Genomic DNA, 15,159 nt, shown 5'->3' with positions numbered 1-15,159 from the left:
ATTCTCATGCCACCGCTGTGTACACAGATGGCTCTAAGTCTTCAGACGGCGTTGGATTCGCAGCAGTGTTTCCGGACAGCGTCGTGCGGGGGCATTTACTATCTTCAGCTAGCATTTTTACTGCTGAACTGTATGCCATTCTTGCAGCACTTATTCGTATCGCATCTATGCCTGTGTCATCATTTGTAGTAGTCTCAGACTCCCTTAGTGCTCTACAGGCTATACGAAAATTTGATACATCTCATCCCCTAGTTCTCCGTATCCAACTTTGGCTACGCCGTATCTCTACCAAACATAAAGATATTGTTTTTTGTTGGGTCCCTGGTCATGTCGACGTACAGGGCAATGAACAGGCAGACAGTGCTGCGCGGTCAGCAGTACATGACCTACCAATTTCCTATCGAGGTGTTCCATTTCTGGACTATTTTGCCGCAATAGCTACCCACCTTCGCACCCGTTGGCAGCAACGTTGGTCAACTCTGCTCGGTAACAAACTTCATTCTGTTAAACCGAGCATAGGTTACTGGCCGTCTTCTTGTCATCAGTGCCGAGGTTGGGAGACCACTCTGTCCCGCCTTCGCATTGGCCACACTCGTCTTACTCATGGGTATCTCTTGGAGAGGCACCCTGTTCCTCTCTGTGAGCAGTGTCAAGTTCCAGTATCAATTAGCCACATTCTGTTAGACTGCCCCCTCTATCAACGAGCACGCAGAATTTACCTCCAATGTCGTCTTCGTTCTACTACTCTCTCTTTACCTTCCCTTCTTGCTGATGGACCCTCCTTTAATCCTGACACTCTCATTGACTTCTTGACAATGACTGATTTACTCCACAAACTCTGATGATACTTTTCGCACTCCCCTCAACCCTTTCTAGTTCAGTCTCTTGCTGCCCTTTACCCTTTCACCATCCACTACCCCGCTGTCATCTGTAACCTATTACTCATCCATCTCCCTTTTGCCACCTGATGCCCTCACTTCCTTCCTGCCCTGCAGCGCTGTATAGTCCTTGTGGCTTAGCGCTTCTTTTTGATTATAATAATAATAATAATAATAATAATTGGCACTAAAATAACATATCCTCTGTTCATTAGTCACGTCTCTAGGCCCCTCTTACATTACTGTTGCTTTCTTTTGTGATTTTTTATTCATACAAAAAAAAAATTTACTGTTATGCAGACTGCTGCATTATTATAAAAATGGTATAAATAATATCAATGCACTATTGAAAGAATATTAGACTCCCCAGTTGATGTGTATTGGAAGTGTGGTGTGATTTGCTTACACTTTGAACATTGGTAAAAATCGAACATTTCCGCTACTTTGAGCTCAATTTCAAGGTCGTTTTCATTGTGAAACTAATCAAAATCATCTCTATTTCTGCAATATATTTTATCACGCGAGACCATAAGAATGAGAATACAACGATAAATACTACACGAAAATACACCTCAAAGTTGCCGTTTTAATCGAAAAGAACGGTCAGTTTTTTTTTTCTCATTATGCACTGCATGCTGCAGGATTTTTATGTGGTGCACACTGACCCATTCTCTCACATGTGGGCCTACCAGCTTTTTCCTGCTTGATTTGAAGCCGCTAGAATTGTTGAGTATATACAGTGGACCCCCGCCTTACGATATTAATACGTTCCTGAGAGCTCATTGTAAGCCGAAATTATCGTTAGCCGAATTAATTTTCCCCATAAGAAATAACGGAAATCAAATTAATCCATTCCTGACACCCCAAAGTATGAAAAAAAATGTTTTACCACATAAAATATTAATTTTAATATGCACAGTTACTACTCTACTAAGAATAGAATACATGACACTTACCTTTATTGAAGATCTGGTGATGATTGATGGGAGGGGAGTGTGTGGAAGTTATTGTTTAGAAGGGGAATCCCCTTCCATTAGGACTTGAGGTAGCAAGTCCTTTTCCGGGGTTACTTCCCTTCTTTTAATGCCACTAGGACCGGCTTTGAGAGTCACTGGACCTCTGTCGCACAACAGATATGTCTATAGAGCTCTGTACCTCCCGTTCCTTTAAGACTTTCCGAAAATGGGCCATAACATTTGTCATTGTACAGGTTGCCAACACGGCTTGCAGTAGCTGTGTCAGGGTGATTTTCATCTGTAAAGGTTTGCAGTTCAACCCACTTTGCACACATTTCCTTAATCTCTCTTTTCAATTCCATACTAATTCTTGTCCTTTTTACCACAGGATGGCACTAGAAGTTTTCTTGGGGTCCATGGTGACTTATTTTGCAGTTACAAGCACTAAAAACACTGGGATAATGTGAAATGTACCGAATGCATGCATAGATGCTAATTGTCATATGTACTGACAACAGTTGCATGGCTTGTAAACACTGGCGCTGAGGCCACACGTGGGATGCGTCCCGGATGAATCATGTAAGGCGAGTTTTTTACCACGAGGTGAGCAAAATTTTTGTGTTCAAATGCTTCGTATGGCGGATTTAATGTAACGCGATGCGTTCATAAGGCGGGGGTCCACTGTATACGTCCGAAACACTGGCTTATAAGACGTATATATACGACCAAAACAGTCAAAGGGTTAACATCGCTCCTTCAGAGTGCCGGCACTGTACTTCCCATCTCCAGGAATCAAGTCCGGCCTGCCGGTTTCCCTGAATCCCTTCATAAATGTTGCCTTGCTTACACTCCAACAGCACATTAAGTCCTAAAAACCATTTGTCTCTATTTGCTCCTAACACACTCATGCACGTTTTTGTGGAAGTCCAAGCCCCTCACGCACAAAACCTCTTTTTTGTTTTAATTAAGAAATATATGATTTGAATGATAGGTAATGTAAGAGTTATTAACAAGTGTCCATACTTTGCAGGAAACATTTTCAGGAACCCAGCCTGTGACACGGTCAGTGTCATCCACTAGCAGCCGCAGCTATACAGTAAACAAGGGCAGCACCAACTCAGGCCTCAGTCAGATGTCTCCTTGGTTGGTAGCTGATCCTCCAGCACCCCTTTCATCAAACAAGCTGGAGATCCCCAAGATGCGCACGGTGATAACCACGGAGCTGTAATACCACTCCACAGTCAACTTGCACTTTTTTTTTTTACAAGATAAATGTGTAATTAGGCTTATTCCTGTCTTAATGTTTACTTTTTATATTACACAGGAATTGTTGCTTAGAAATCCCATATGATAAAAGCTGACATTGTATTTGATGGTATAAGAATACATAATCTAGTTAAAAACCTCTTTCCATTAAGAGTTAAGCACAGTATATTTTTAGAAGGGATTGCAGCTATTCCTCAGTATTGTAATAGTAATATGATGTGCCTTCTCAGCCTTTCCATTATGATTAAGATAACTGTAACTATGTGTATATAATCATCTCATAATTTCCATGCTGAATGGTTAATTGTAATGATCTTTCAAAGTTTGCCTGTTCAGTAGTTACGGACATGACATAATTTTCATGGATATTGTATCAGAACATGGTTATATAATTTAAGCAATGTACTGTATTTATATGAATATCTCAGTGTATCTAATCAGCTCTCTTGTCAAGTTTTCAAAGGAAATTTGCTTGAAGTTTTAATGATTGACAGTAATTGGAAAAAGCATACTAACTTACTTTATTTTGCTGAAATAATAAGCATCTTAAACAAAACTTTAAACTCTAAGAGGATTAGGTCAGAATATTTATTGAGTTGCATTGTTTTGGGCTTGTCAGATATATCAGAAAAAGGAAATGCCTGTATGATATACAGTGGACCCCCGGTTAACGATATTTTTTCACTCCATAAGTATGTTCAGGTGCCAGTACTGACCGAATTTATTCCCATAAGGAATATTGTGAAGTAGATTAGTCCATTTCAGACCCCCAAACATACACGTACAAACGCACTTACATAATTGGTCGCATTCGGAGGTAATCGTTATGCGGGGGTCCACTGTATTGTATAAGATTTATATTCTTAGTAGATCTGATTGTTATTGGTAAACAATATTACTTCACAATTTTTGGGGGGCAGTATTTAAAAATTCACAGTCAGAAGTGTAAGTCAACAGTAATTAACCTGTTAAACTGTCCAAACAGATCTACGTTCACATGCGTAGTGCTCCAAAAGTAGATTACGTTTTTTTTTACATATTTTTAAATATAACAAAAAATGTAGATCAAAGTTTTTTTTTTCACGTTTTCAAATGTAAAATAAGAAAAAGAAGCTCTACGGTGTTTTTACATACTTTCAAATGTTGAAAAAAAGTAGATCTACGTTTGGACATTTTAAGGGTTAAATTACTGTATAATGGTATGTGCAGGCTTGTGATGTCCAGATGGTTTTATGACATACCTGATTTGGATTTAATGAACTTATGAAATCTAAATTGAGAATGGCTTAAGCATTACCTGTAACTAAATAGATGTATCAAATATTTGGTTTTAATTTTGAAGATCATAAATTATTTTGATTGATCTTACAATTAACTATTCCTCATTTAATAGTAACAATGAATATCCTTCACATACTGTGTATGAAATACTGTATTTGAGTTTGTGTGCAGCAAAATGCCTCAGAATTTTAAGAGCTAAATGCAGTGTTTCCCTGGTCTTGGGTCAGTACCAGTTTGTTGCAGTTCCTGCTCCTGGCCCCCTATCTGTGTATAGGGATTTTGCTTCCTGCACATGTACATTTTGTAGTTGTGTTTAGAAGTGAAAAGATGCAATTTGTCGTTGAATAATGAAGATGCTCAGTGTGCCAAATTCTGTGCAATATTATATATCAAGCCTTATTGATAGGTCTTCAGCAAAACACATTTGCAGAATTTCTTCTAACAAGATTTTAAGTACAGTGTGCTTTTCATTCTTTTTGCCTTCATTTCCTTTGGATCTTTATCAAGATCCCCAAAGTAGGATAGTGTCAAAATAGGGAAAAATTTAAACATGCAAGCATAACCTTGATTTTTTTTTTTTTTGCTTATCCTAGGACCTTATTTAGACTAGTTTATTTTTTCTATAATTTGGTGGTAGGACTTTAAAAAAAAAAATAATGGTATCAGGAGTGCAGGGGGTGCAGTATTGTGACCCAGTATGCAGCACCTGTTGTAACTGACCCAAAACTGTTGGAGCTCATGCTCTTGGCTGTGGTATAGACTGGATCTTTACATATAGTAATATGGTCTACATTATGTGCAGCAGAGCATAGCCATGTGTTTATAATAATTTTCTTATGAAAGGACCAATTTCATACCTGAAATATATTTTTATAGGGTCATTTTGCTGTAGATGTCTTATGATTCAGGTTAATTGCAGCTCTAAGTTTTACAGTAATTACTTTTCTTTGATAATGCAAATGTTCAATAATTTTCATAGTTTCATCATTGTACTGCATTTCATAAATTGAATAATATAAGTAGTGTTAAAGCTATGGCAGCTTGGATAACTAACCTCAAGATTGGTAATGAGATAATATTGCTACCAAGTGTTATTTGTACAGTGAAGGTGTAATATATGTGTGATACATTGTTTTGTATTATTTTCCTTTGTATAAATTACTTTGTATTGTGGTATAAACCTTGGTAATAAATACCGACAAGTTGGTTTAGAAAGACACGTAAGCAAACACCATAACATATTTATTAGAAAACGTTTCGGTCCTGGAACCTTGATCAAGGTTCCAGGACCGAAACGTTTTCTAATAAATATGTTATAGTGTTTGCTTACGTGTCTTTCTAAACCCACTTTGTATTGTACCACCTTTTCAGTTTAAGAAAATTACAACACGGTATCATTATAATAATGGGGAAGCACTAAACCTGTAGGAATATATAGCACCTGTAGGGGGGGAGGGGAGAATGGAAGTTATTCAGGGAACTGGAGCATAGATCCAATTCCCTAGATCAAGAGCCCTTCACCAGCATCAAGGAACCTCCCTTGAGGAGACAAAACAGTTGTAAAACTTATACTTGAACTCATTGTAAGCCAGTTCTAAAATTTCAACTAACATGTCTGCTCTGCAAGTTTTGGGATTGACCTGGTATTGTATGCACTATACTTCCTCATCATTTTGGATAAGAAGTTTGAGGCCAAACTCCCAAAGGTAGGTTTCCTGATACTGGTGAGGGGTTCTTGATCCAAGAAATGGGGAACCCTTTGGATCAAACCCAATTACCTCCCATTCCCCAGGTGCTGTGTGACCCCCAATTACAATTAAAACTAAGACTAAATCACTGGGGTCATATAGCACATGACCCCTATAGATAAAGCATTTTCCTCTATTTTTAATAATGTAGGCCAAGGTCTAGGTGCAGCAGTGCTGTATGACCCAAGTGGGTTTAGTGCTTGGTTTTGACTGTAATCTAGGTGCTGTCCATGCATATAATAATTGCATCAATATAAAATTATCTAAAGAGGTAGATCCACCTTTGACACACATTCCCTCTCTGACTTTGTCAGCAACAGATTTATTTGGGTTTAGCATTTAATATGATTATTAAAATAATCATTAACATTTATTACACCAACTTCAGCCGGGTCGCCATCTGGAGAAGACCCGGGCCGGAAGTACCGGCGAACCTACATGAATGAATGACCAACTTCAATTACACAGTAGGGCCCCACTTATACAGCAGGTTGGATTCTAGGCTACTGCCGTAAAGTGGAAAGCCATTTTTTTTTCCATGTAAATTCCAGATAAGTTTACACTAACATATATTAACAGTAGAACTACGCATTAAAAGCAATAAAAAGTAACACATGTACACAGTACATTAATTACTTACCATAAAATATTTGTAGTCTTAATGTAGGTTGAGAGGTGAGTAGCATTAATTGCATGAAGTCATGTGTGGTAGCTCCCACAGAACAGTTTAGATGTCACTCCAAACCCCTCCTTTAAAGTGCATGCACTGTACTTCCCACCTCTAAGACTCAAGTTCGGCTAACTGGTTTCCCTGAATCCCTTCACATACAGCAGGCGTGTTCACACATGCCTGCTGCATGTCCAAGCCCCCTTGCACATACAACCTCTTTTACCCCCTTCCTCCATCCTTTCCTAGGATGAGCCCTACCCCTCCACTACAGATTTATACATCCTCCAAGTGATTATAGTAAAAATATTGCAAAACTTGTTGCAAACAAGTTGACAAAGAGGGGAGAGAATTATTTCAAGTACCATGCTAAATGTTTGTTAATCAAGCATTCTAACAATTTACAATGAGAACTAGTAAGAGCAATGGATCTGTATTGAGAGATGTCACAGGCTACCATAGGCTAATTAATAAACATCAGGGGTGCACAGTGCACCTTTAGCACTCATTGCAACAAGGTTAAATTGAGGAATAAATGTTTGCAAAGTGAAAAATTGTAAGAAGCACCTCCTACCACCTAGTAGTTCAAAAACAAACAATAACACGCCGAGCGCTTTCATACATCATTTGTCATGCATTTGTACGATTATTGTATACGTTATATATTTTAATTTTACTATAATTTGTATTCATTCCCAGCAGCTCAGGGTGCAAAGTGGGAACCAACTGGACAAGATGCCATTCCACAGCACTCTCTCACACACCCACCCACTCATACGGGGACAATTTAAACACACCAAGTAACCTAACATGCACATCTTTGGGATGTGGGAGGAAACAGGAGCATTTGGAGAAAACCCACGCAGACATGGGGAGAACATACAAACTCCATATAGACAGTGGCCCTGGCTGGGAATAAATTTTTCTCGTCAACATTATAACAAAACGACGTTAAGTGAGGACTTACTGTACTTTGCTTATGAAGACAGAGGACAACAACAGTTTACTACTGTAGAGGAAGAACTCCTTGGAATCAAACAAGATTGAAAAGGTACAAGATGATGATGAGCAACACAGAATGTGAATGTTGAAGCAAAGTCATGAAAGTTATCACACAGCCTCCAGGGATACGCCTGTCACCAAGGACACATGAAGCTACTCTATGGAGCTCAGGGCAGCTCAGTGTATCCCCAGATGCTCCAATTTCCACAGCAAATACTACCACCACCACTGAAGGCCTTGGTGGAATGGGTTGGAAAACAATCCTTTGCCCTTCAACCTAGGAGTTGTAATGTACATACATACGAGGGAAATATCCACATAGGTCAAATAGAGAGGGAAGGGGTGAGGGTAATCAGATATGATCAGAGAAAGTAGACAAAAGGTGTAATTCCTTGAATCAAAAGCCCTTCACCATGTCAAGGGAACCCCCACCCCACCAAAGTAGGGTGACCCAAAAAGAAAGAAAAAACTTTCATCATTCAACACTTTCACCATCACCCATACATAATTACTGTCTTTGCAGAGGCGCTCAGATACAACAGCTTAGACATCCCTGCAAACTGCCATAATAATACAGTGGAACCCCGGTTTTCGTCCTTAATCCATTCCAGAAGGTTGGTCTAAATCCAAAATGGACGAAAACCGAAGTAATATTTCCCATAAGAAATAATGTAAATCCAATTAATCTGTTCCACACACCCAAAAAACTAACAAAAAATACATTTTATAGAAAATAACTATAGTTTTACATACAGAAAACAATGAGAAATAAATATAAATGACTAATGAAATGGATAAATGAACATTTAAATCACTGTTATATACCTTTATTGAAGACTTGGTGTATGGACCAGCTCGAGAGTCACTGTACCCCTGTTGCACATAAAATCTGTCCAGAGAGCTCTGTTTCTGGTGTCTCTAAGATTTGCCTAAAATGGGACAAGGCATTGTCACTGAACATGTTGCAGACACGGTTTGCAACAGTTTTGTTAGGGTGATAATTCTCCACAAAACTTTCCACCTCACTCCACTTTGCACAAATGTCCTTAATCACTGAAGAAAGCACATTCTCCCCTCTCTCTTCCTCCTCCTCTGAAGCAATTTCTTCAGCTGCAATCTATTGCTGTTCCAGTTGAAGGTCTTGCATCTTTTCGGTGGTTAGCTCTTCCCTGTGGTCTTCCATCAACTCTTCCACATCCTGGCCACTCACATCCAACCCCATGGACTTCCCCAGACACAATACATTCCACAATAGGCATAGGGTCATCAGGGTGAGCCTCAAACCCTTCAAAATCCTTCTCGAGGACACATTCTGACCACAATTTTCTCCAAGCAGAGTTCATCGTCCTGGAAGCCACTTCCTGCCAAGCCTTATCTATAAGGCTTATGCAATTGAGGATATTGAGGCGATTCCTCCAGAACTCTCTTAAAGTCAATTCAGTGTCTGAGGTCACTTCAAAGCACCTTTGAAACACTGCTTTGGTGTAGAGTTTTTTTAAGTTTGAAATGACCTGCTGGTCCATGGGCTGGATGAGAGGAGTGGGATTAGAAGGCAAGTACTTCACTGTGATGAAACTAAACTCCTCCAACAATTGGTCACCCAAGTCTGGAGGATGAACAGGAGCAATGTCCATTACCAGGAGGCACTTGAGTGGCAATTTATTTTCCAGGAGGTATTTCTTCACATTTCATTGACCCACTCAATGAAAATTAGCCTAGTGACCCATGCCTTATTGTTAGTCTTCCACATCACACACAATTTACTCCTCATGACATTGTTTTTCTTGAACACTTGGGGATTTTCAGAGTGATACACCAGTAAAGGCTTCACTTTGAAATCCCCACTAGCATTACCACAGAACAAAAGAGTTAGCCTATCCTTCATAGGGTTGTGTCCTGGCAATGCCTTTTCCTCCTGCGTGATGTAGGTTCTCTTTGGCACTTTCTTCCGAAAGAGGCGTTTCATCACACTTGTACACTTGTTGGGGGAGGAATCCTTCAGCTTTTACATACTCCTGGAATTCATCAATGAATTCTTCAGCCACACATTTGTCTGAACTTGCAGCCTAGTGATGCATTACCACACTGTGTATGCCACTTCACTTCTTGAATCTGTCGAACCAGCCTTTGCTGGCTTTAAATTCACTAATAGCAGCACTCGTTCCAGGCAATTTTCTTTACGAGATCCACATGCAACTGCCTTGCCTTTTCGCAAATTATCCCCTCCACAACATTATCTCCCACTAACTGTTTTTCGTTGATCCACACCAACAAGTTCTCCACATCTTCGATTGTTTGTTATCTCTGTTTCATTAGCATATTTTACCCTTTTGCAACATCAGCTTCCTTGATTTCTACTTTCTTTGCCAGGATGAAAATGATTGTTGATTTGGACTTGCCATACATCCTGGTAAGCTCGGCCACACATACACTACTTTTGTATTTTGCTACAAGCTCTTTCTTGAATTCTATTGTGTTTCTCACCTTCTTTATCAAAGAGCTGGCACTAGAAACTTTCTTTGGCCCCAAGGTGTCTTATTTTGCAGTTGCACTCAATAAACAAGCACAAAAAACAACGGATTATTACGAAATGTTTCAGATGAATGTGCATAGCACTGCTCACTGAACAAGCGACAGAAGCCTACTGAGTCACGTATGTGTAAGCAGCTGCATCCTGGGTGGGCGGATGCATCTGACACGAACAAATTCCCAGCGGAGGTACGAAACCCGGGGTAAAATTTCACCCAAAAAAGTGGTTGAAATCCAAATTGTATGACATTCGCAGCAGACGAAATCCAGAGTTCCACTGTATTACCAAAAGTTTATAATCAGAACAACGTGAACATTTTATAATTAGAGACCCTGGGAATGGTCTGTAACTTCTACTTTTATTAAAAGAACATTAAAACACAACGTTTTGTTTTAACTTTAATACTGTTATCTAAAGCTTCAGAAGACAGGAGAATAGTTTGAAGTCACATGTATAGGTGAAATATCATGAAAGGACATTAAAATCTTTTTGTGCCCAAGTTTGTGAGGAATTCTGATCTAATTAAAATAACTGTTACATTCTAGTTTGCATAAAATATGAGCTGAATAATTGCTATTCTATTGAAACTAAGGTAGTGAATGAAAAAAGAGAATTTACCAAAAATCTGTAGTAATGTGACACATGGGAGTGAATTTTTAGTTTTATCTACACTTCTATTGCTAACATACACGTCTTTTATCAAACCTTCCCCTATCCACTAGGATATTTCTGGTGACTGCCCACATAAAAATACAAAACAGATTACGTATTAGCTATGATAAGTGGAATTAGTGTATTTTGGCATGCAACATTTCAACTTTTATAGTAAGCTACTTTAAATGGTATAGTTAATATTTTATTAAACTGAAACCAAACTTGTGCTACAAAGACAGTTTTACAACAGTTACTTACTTTACAGACATATAGTCCTCATTCTATAAACCAGATCTGAATACCAATGAAAAAGTAAGAGAAATAACATTCAATACTTTATCAGCACATGGTGCCTTAACTGTCAGAGAAAAGAAATATAAATCACTTAAAAATGTAGGAAAAAATAATATTCTGTTTTATAATATATATAATCTACAAACTAAGGTTAGGGAAGAAAAAAATAGTTTTAATATGCTCTTCCATCAAATGTATTATCATAGTACTGTAATTTGCAATACATTACCCCTTTCTAAGGATAAAAGACCCACATTCAGAGTTGAAAAAAGCTGTAATTTCTGTGAAGGAAAATGTACATAGTATCAACTTCTTGTAACACTTAACACAAGGAATCATTACTACATTATGATAATGAGAATGATTATATAAAGTTACAATAGTGTAGTAAACATTCATAGTGTTGTAGTGTTCTGTGCACCTCATTGGCCTTTGTTTTGTGAGCACAGGTTGTGAGAGCAATTTCAGTCACTGGTGCTTACATGACAGTTAAAGGGAGAAAATTTTATATTATTCTCCAGTAAATTCCTGAAATGTGACTAATTCCACACTAAACATGCAATGAGCCTCATTCAAATTAAATGAATAAAAGAAAAAAATTGAAGTACTGTAATCACACTGAGCTGTTTTTGTAGAAAACTGACCTAAGATCTTGAGTGCTCCTCAAGTAACATTAATAAAGCAGTTGTATTTTTTTATATCAATGAATTATTAATATGACATTAACCCAATAGGCTTCTTATTATTTAATTATACTGTTGCTATCTTGATGTGTTCCAGATTTGTAGGTTGCAAATAAGAATGAATCATAATTGCTTGGGTATCATAAGAAATTTGTACAGAAAAATCTAAGTTTTTACTAATCTACTATGAAAAACATCAAAGGAGTTATCAGAATGGGAAGAGGGGGAGATAAGAAGTTCAATCATTTACAATGAAAAAAGAACCAAGAGTTTGTGCACAATGCTGACACCAAACTCACTATACTATGTACAATGTATCAGTATGTGTAATCAAACTTCAAAAAAGTCACTGAATGCTATCTAATTATTTTGTACATTTTGCAGATTGTGATTAATGGGAATGACCACTGGTCAAGTGTGTGGGAAATGCCAAGCAACTGCATGACTTGGGAGCCTTAGAGTGAAATATTTTATTTTGATAAAGAATTAACCAAAAGTGGCACCATGGTCTTATTACCATACATATACTATGCTGACCTAATTTACTAAAAGACCTAACTTTAGTAAACCTAAAAAGAAAACATACAATTTTTTCTTTCTTTCTTTCTTTCTTTCAACACACCGGCCGTATCCCACCGAGGCAGGGTGGCCCAAAAGGAAAAACAAAAGTTTCTCCTTTTACATTTAGTAATATATACAGGAGAAGAGGTTACTAGCCCCTTGCTCCCGGCATTTTAGTCACCTCTTACAACACGCATGGCTTACAGAGGAAGAATTCTGTTCCACTTCCCCATGGAGAAAAACATACAATTGAAAAACTTAAAATTTAAGTATGGCAGTGAAAATGTGTAAAAAAGTACTACAAGTTAGCATGTAATATTAAACATTAAAATCCTGAGCTAAACATGAAATTCAAAGGTAGGTATATATCCATTTACATAATGAGAAACTTGTACAACACAGATATAGCTGGATATTAAATACTATGATCTCTGAAAGTGGATTACATGAAGTACTTGAAAAGGTTGTCCAGTGTAGCGAACTCAGAACAAGCCAGAGTTCTCTTGGAGCCCACATCACCAAGACCACATATATACAGTATATGTAAGTAACAGTATTATCATTAAAATTTTAAAAGGCTGTTTTGATGTCATACAGGAATCCATATTGACAAATCAAATACATGTACTTCTGTTAAAAAATGAAGATTAAAATACTAAATCTTTTGTGTTCACATTATCAGGTATAATATGAATATAAATATGAATGCCTTCACATTCTTTAATTCTCATTCTCTCTCTCATTCTCTCTATCTCTCTCACATACACCAATGTTGTATAAAGGAAAAAAATTACTAATAAGGCATACTAAAATTTACAAATGTAACAATATGTGAGGAAAAAAGAACTGCTGGATCGAGCTTGTGACCCTCAGTGTAAGGCACACAAGTTACCCCTGTTGCATGGACACGCAGAATACTAAATATACTATATTGAAATAGACCCTGGATCAACTGTACTACAATGATCAATTTCAACATTTACCAAGCCAGTGGCACAGAAGCAGAGTATGCACATCAAACACTGAAAATACAAGTTCAGGCCCAAACTATTCCTCTTCAAACTGTTACATATGCAACATAATGATTTTTTGTATTATATACAGTACTGTATATGAAATATCCAAAATAAGGATGGCTGATTAAGCATCCATTTTTTTTATATATGCCCTCAGTCATAAACTACAAGGCATAATTTTGTATGAAATAGAAAAAAAAATGCAGGTTGGTAGTTTCTAGCAATGCTAAATTGGATGGGTACACAGGAATTGTTAGGGTTTTGATAAGGCCTCAGTAATAGTTAACTAATGTTCTGTACAATGACTGCTGTCACGCATACTGTATTTACTAGAGTGTAATATTATAACACTTGCTTTGCAATCAATATTATTCAATTTTTAAAGGCATATGATGCTTATTCTGTCAAAAATGTGAGAAGATTCTTGTGAAAGAAAAAGTAATACAGAATTTGTGTAATATTTCATTTAATCTTATCCAAAATGTCTGAATTTTCTAATTAGCATAATTTTTAGATACTAAATTTTCATACACATTAGCATGAAGAAACAAAACTACAAGACTTTAAATGTAAACGTCTAACATTGAACAACCTTTAGACTTGCCATTAATCTTGGTGATGGAAGATATCACTCTTGTAAGTACTGTCATACCCTGAATATCTTTTACACAGTACGGATGCTCTGTAAAATAAGAAAAAAGTAGTATTTATAATCAATACATTTATTAAATATAGCAGATGTTTCTTTAGAGCATTACTGAACCAAACGCCTCTTATAATACAAATGTCATATTTGAATTATTCTTTATGTTGTATAAACTTGGTTACTTAATGCAGTAATGTAGTACTAATTTTCTAAAAGGCTATTTATGACAAAAGATGTGATCAAATAAAAATGATAATGTGGAATAATGGCTACAAGTCAATAAATGGGGGTAGAAAGACACATACTGCAAAGAACCTTTTATTTATATGATCTTTAACCCACCGGGGTAACAAATTCAGCAGCACATATAACAGCGTAAAAGTGTAATTGCAGGTCAGGTGATGCCAAGCAAATTTGAATTACAGATCTGTGGAGTTAGGATGTACACTTTTTCAAAACTAGTTCCATGTATTTTAAATTAACGCAGAAAAATGCAAATTTCCCGACTTGACTCCAAAATCTAAACCTTCCCTAGTGTTACCTGACTTCCAGATTTTGAATTTGCCCACAGTTGATGTCACCTGACCCTCCATGCTTCATACGCTGCTGATTTTGTGTTCCTTATACAGTACTTGACAAAGCTCCGGTGGGATTATTATTACACACAAAATGTGCTCAACCCACTCTCATTGGGTGGAACCAAAAACAAAAAGGTTCTTTGCCATATGTATCTTTATACGGCTGTACCAAAGACAAAAAAACTGAAGTCTTAAGGCAGTGGATGTTTTGCTGGACACTGACCAGGCACCAAATAACTATAGTAAACCCCTGATATGACAAACCTCAATATAATAAACTTTTAAAATTATGGGTAAAATCTACTGGATACACTGTAATTTTAATTCCTTTATTTTCACTGTTTATCACAAAATATCTGTAAACTGTGTATACAGTATTATATCGGGTATGCAATAGTT

General features: G+C 37.2%; 2 protein-coding genes across 3 annotated transcripts in view; one reads left to right on the top strand and one right to left on the bottom strand.

Moving 5' to 3' along the window:
• The window catches only part of LOC128692490 (uncharacterized), a 57,406-nt gene extending 51,895 nt beyond the window's left edge, over positions 1–5,511 (top strand). The window contains exon 9 of the mRNA XM_070089895.1: positions 2,865–5,511. Within this exon, the coding sequence (XP_069945996.1) occupies positions 2,865–3,062 (198 nt within the window). The 3' untranslated portion in view covers positions 3,063–5,511. The remainder of the gene's footprint in view (positions 1–2,864) is intronic.
• A 5,202-nt stretch (positions 5,512–10,713) lies between these two features.
• Positions 10,714–15,159, bottom strand: part of Flo1 (flotillin-1) — a 194,786-nt gene continuing 190,340 nt past the window's right edge. For both annotated transcript variants that reach the window (XM_070089890.1, XM_070089891.1), the window contains one exon: positions 10,714–14,218. In XM_070089890.1, coding sequence (XP_069945991.1) covers positions 14,201–14,218 — 18 coding nt within the window. In that variant the 3' untranslated portion in view covers positions 10,714–14,200. The remainder of the gene's footprint in view (positions 14,219–15,159) is intronic.

Source organism: Cherax quadricarinatus, chromosome 30 (assembly GCF_038502225.1).
Source record: "Cherax quadricarinatus isolate ZL_2023a chromosome 30, ASM3850222v1, whole genome shotgun sequence".
In the NCBI taxonomy this organism is placed as follows: domain Eukaryota; kingdom Metazoa; phylum Arthropoda; class Malacostraca; order Decapoda; family Parastacidae; genus Cherax; species Cherax quadricarinatus.
The sequence above is the reverse complement of the archived record's forward strand: the minus strand, read 5'-3'. Positions and strand labels throughout refer to the sequence as shown.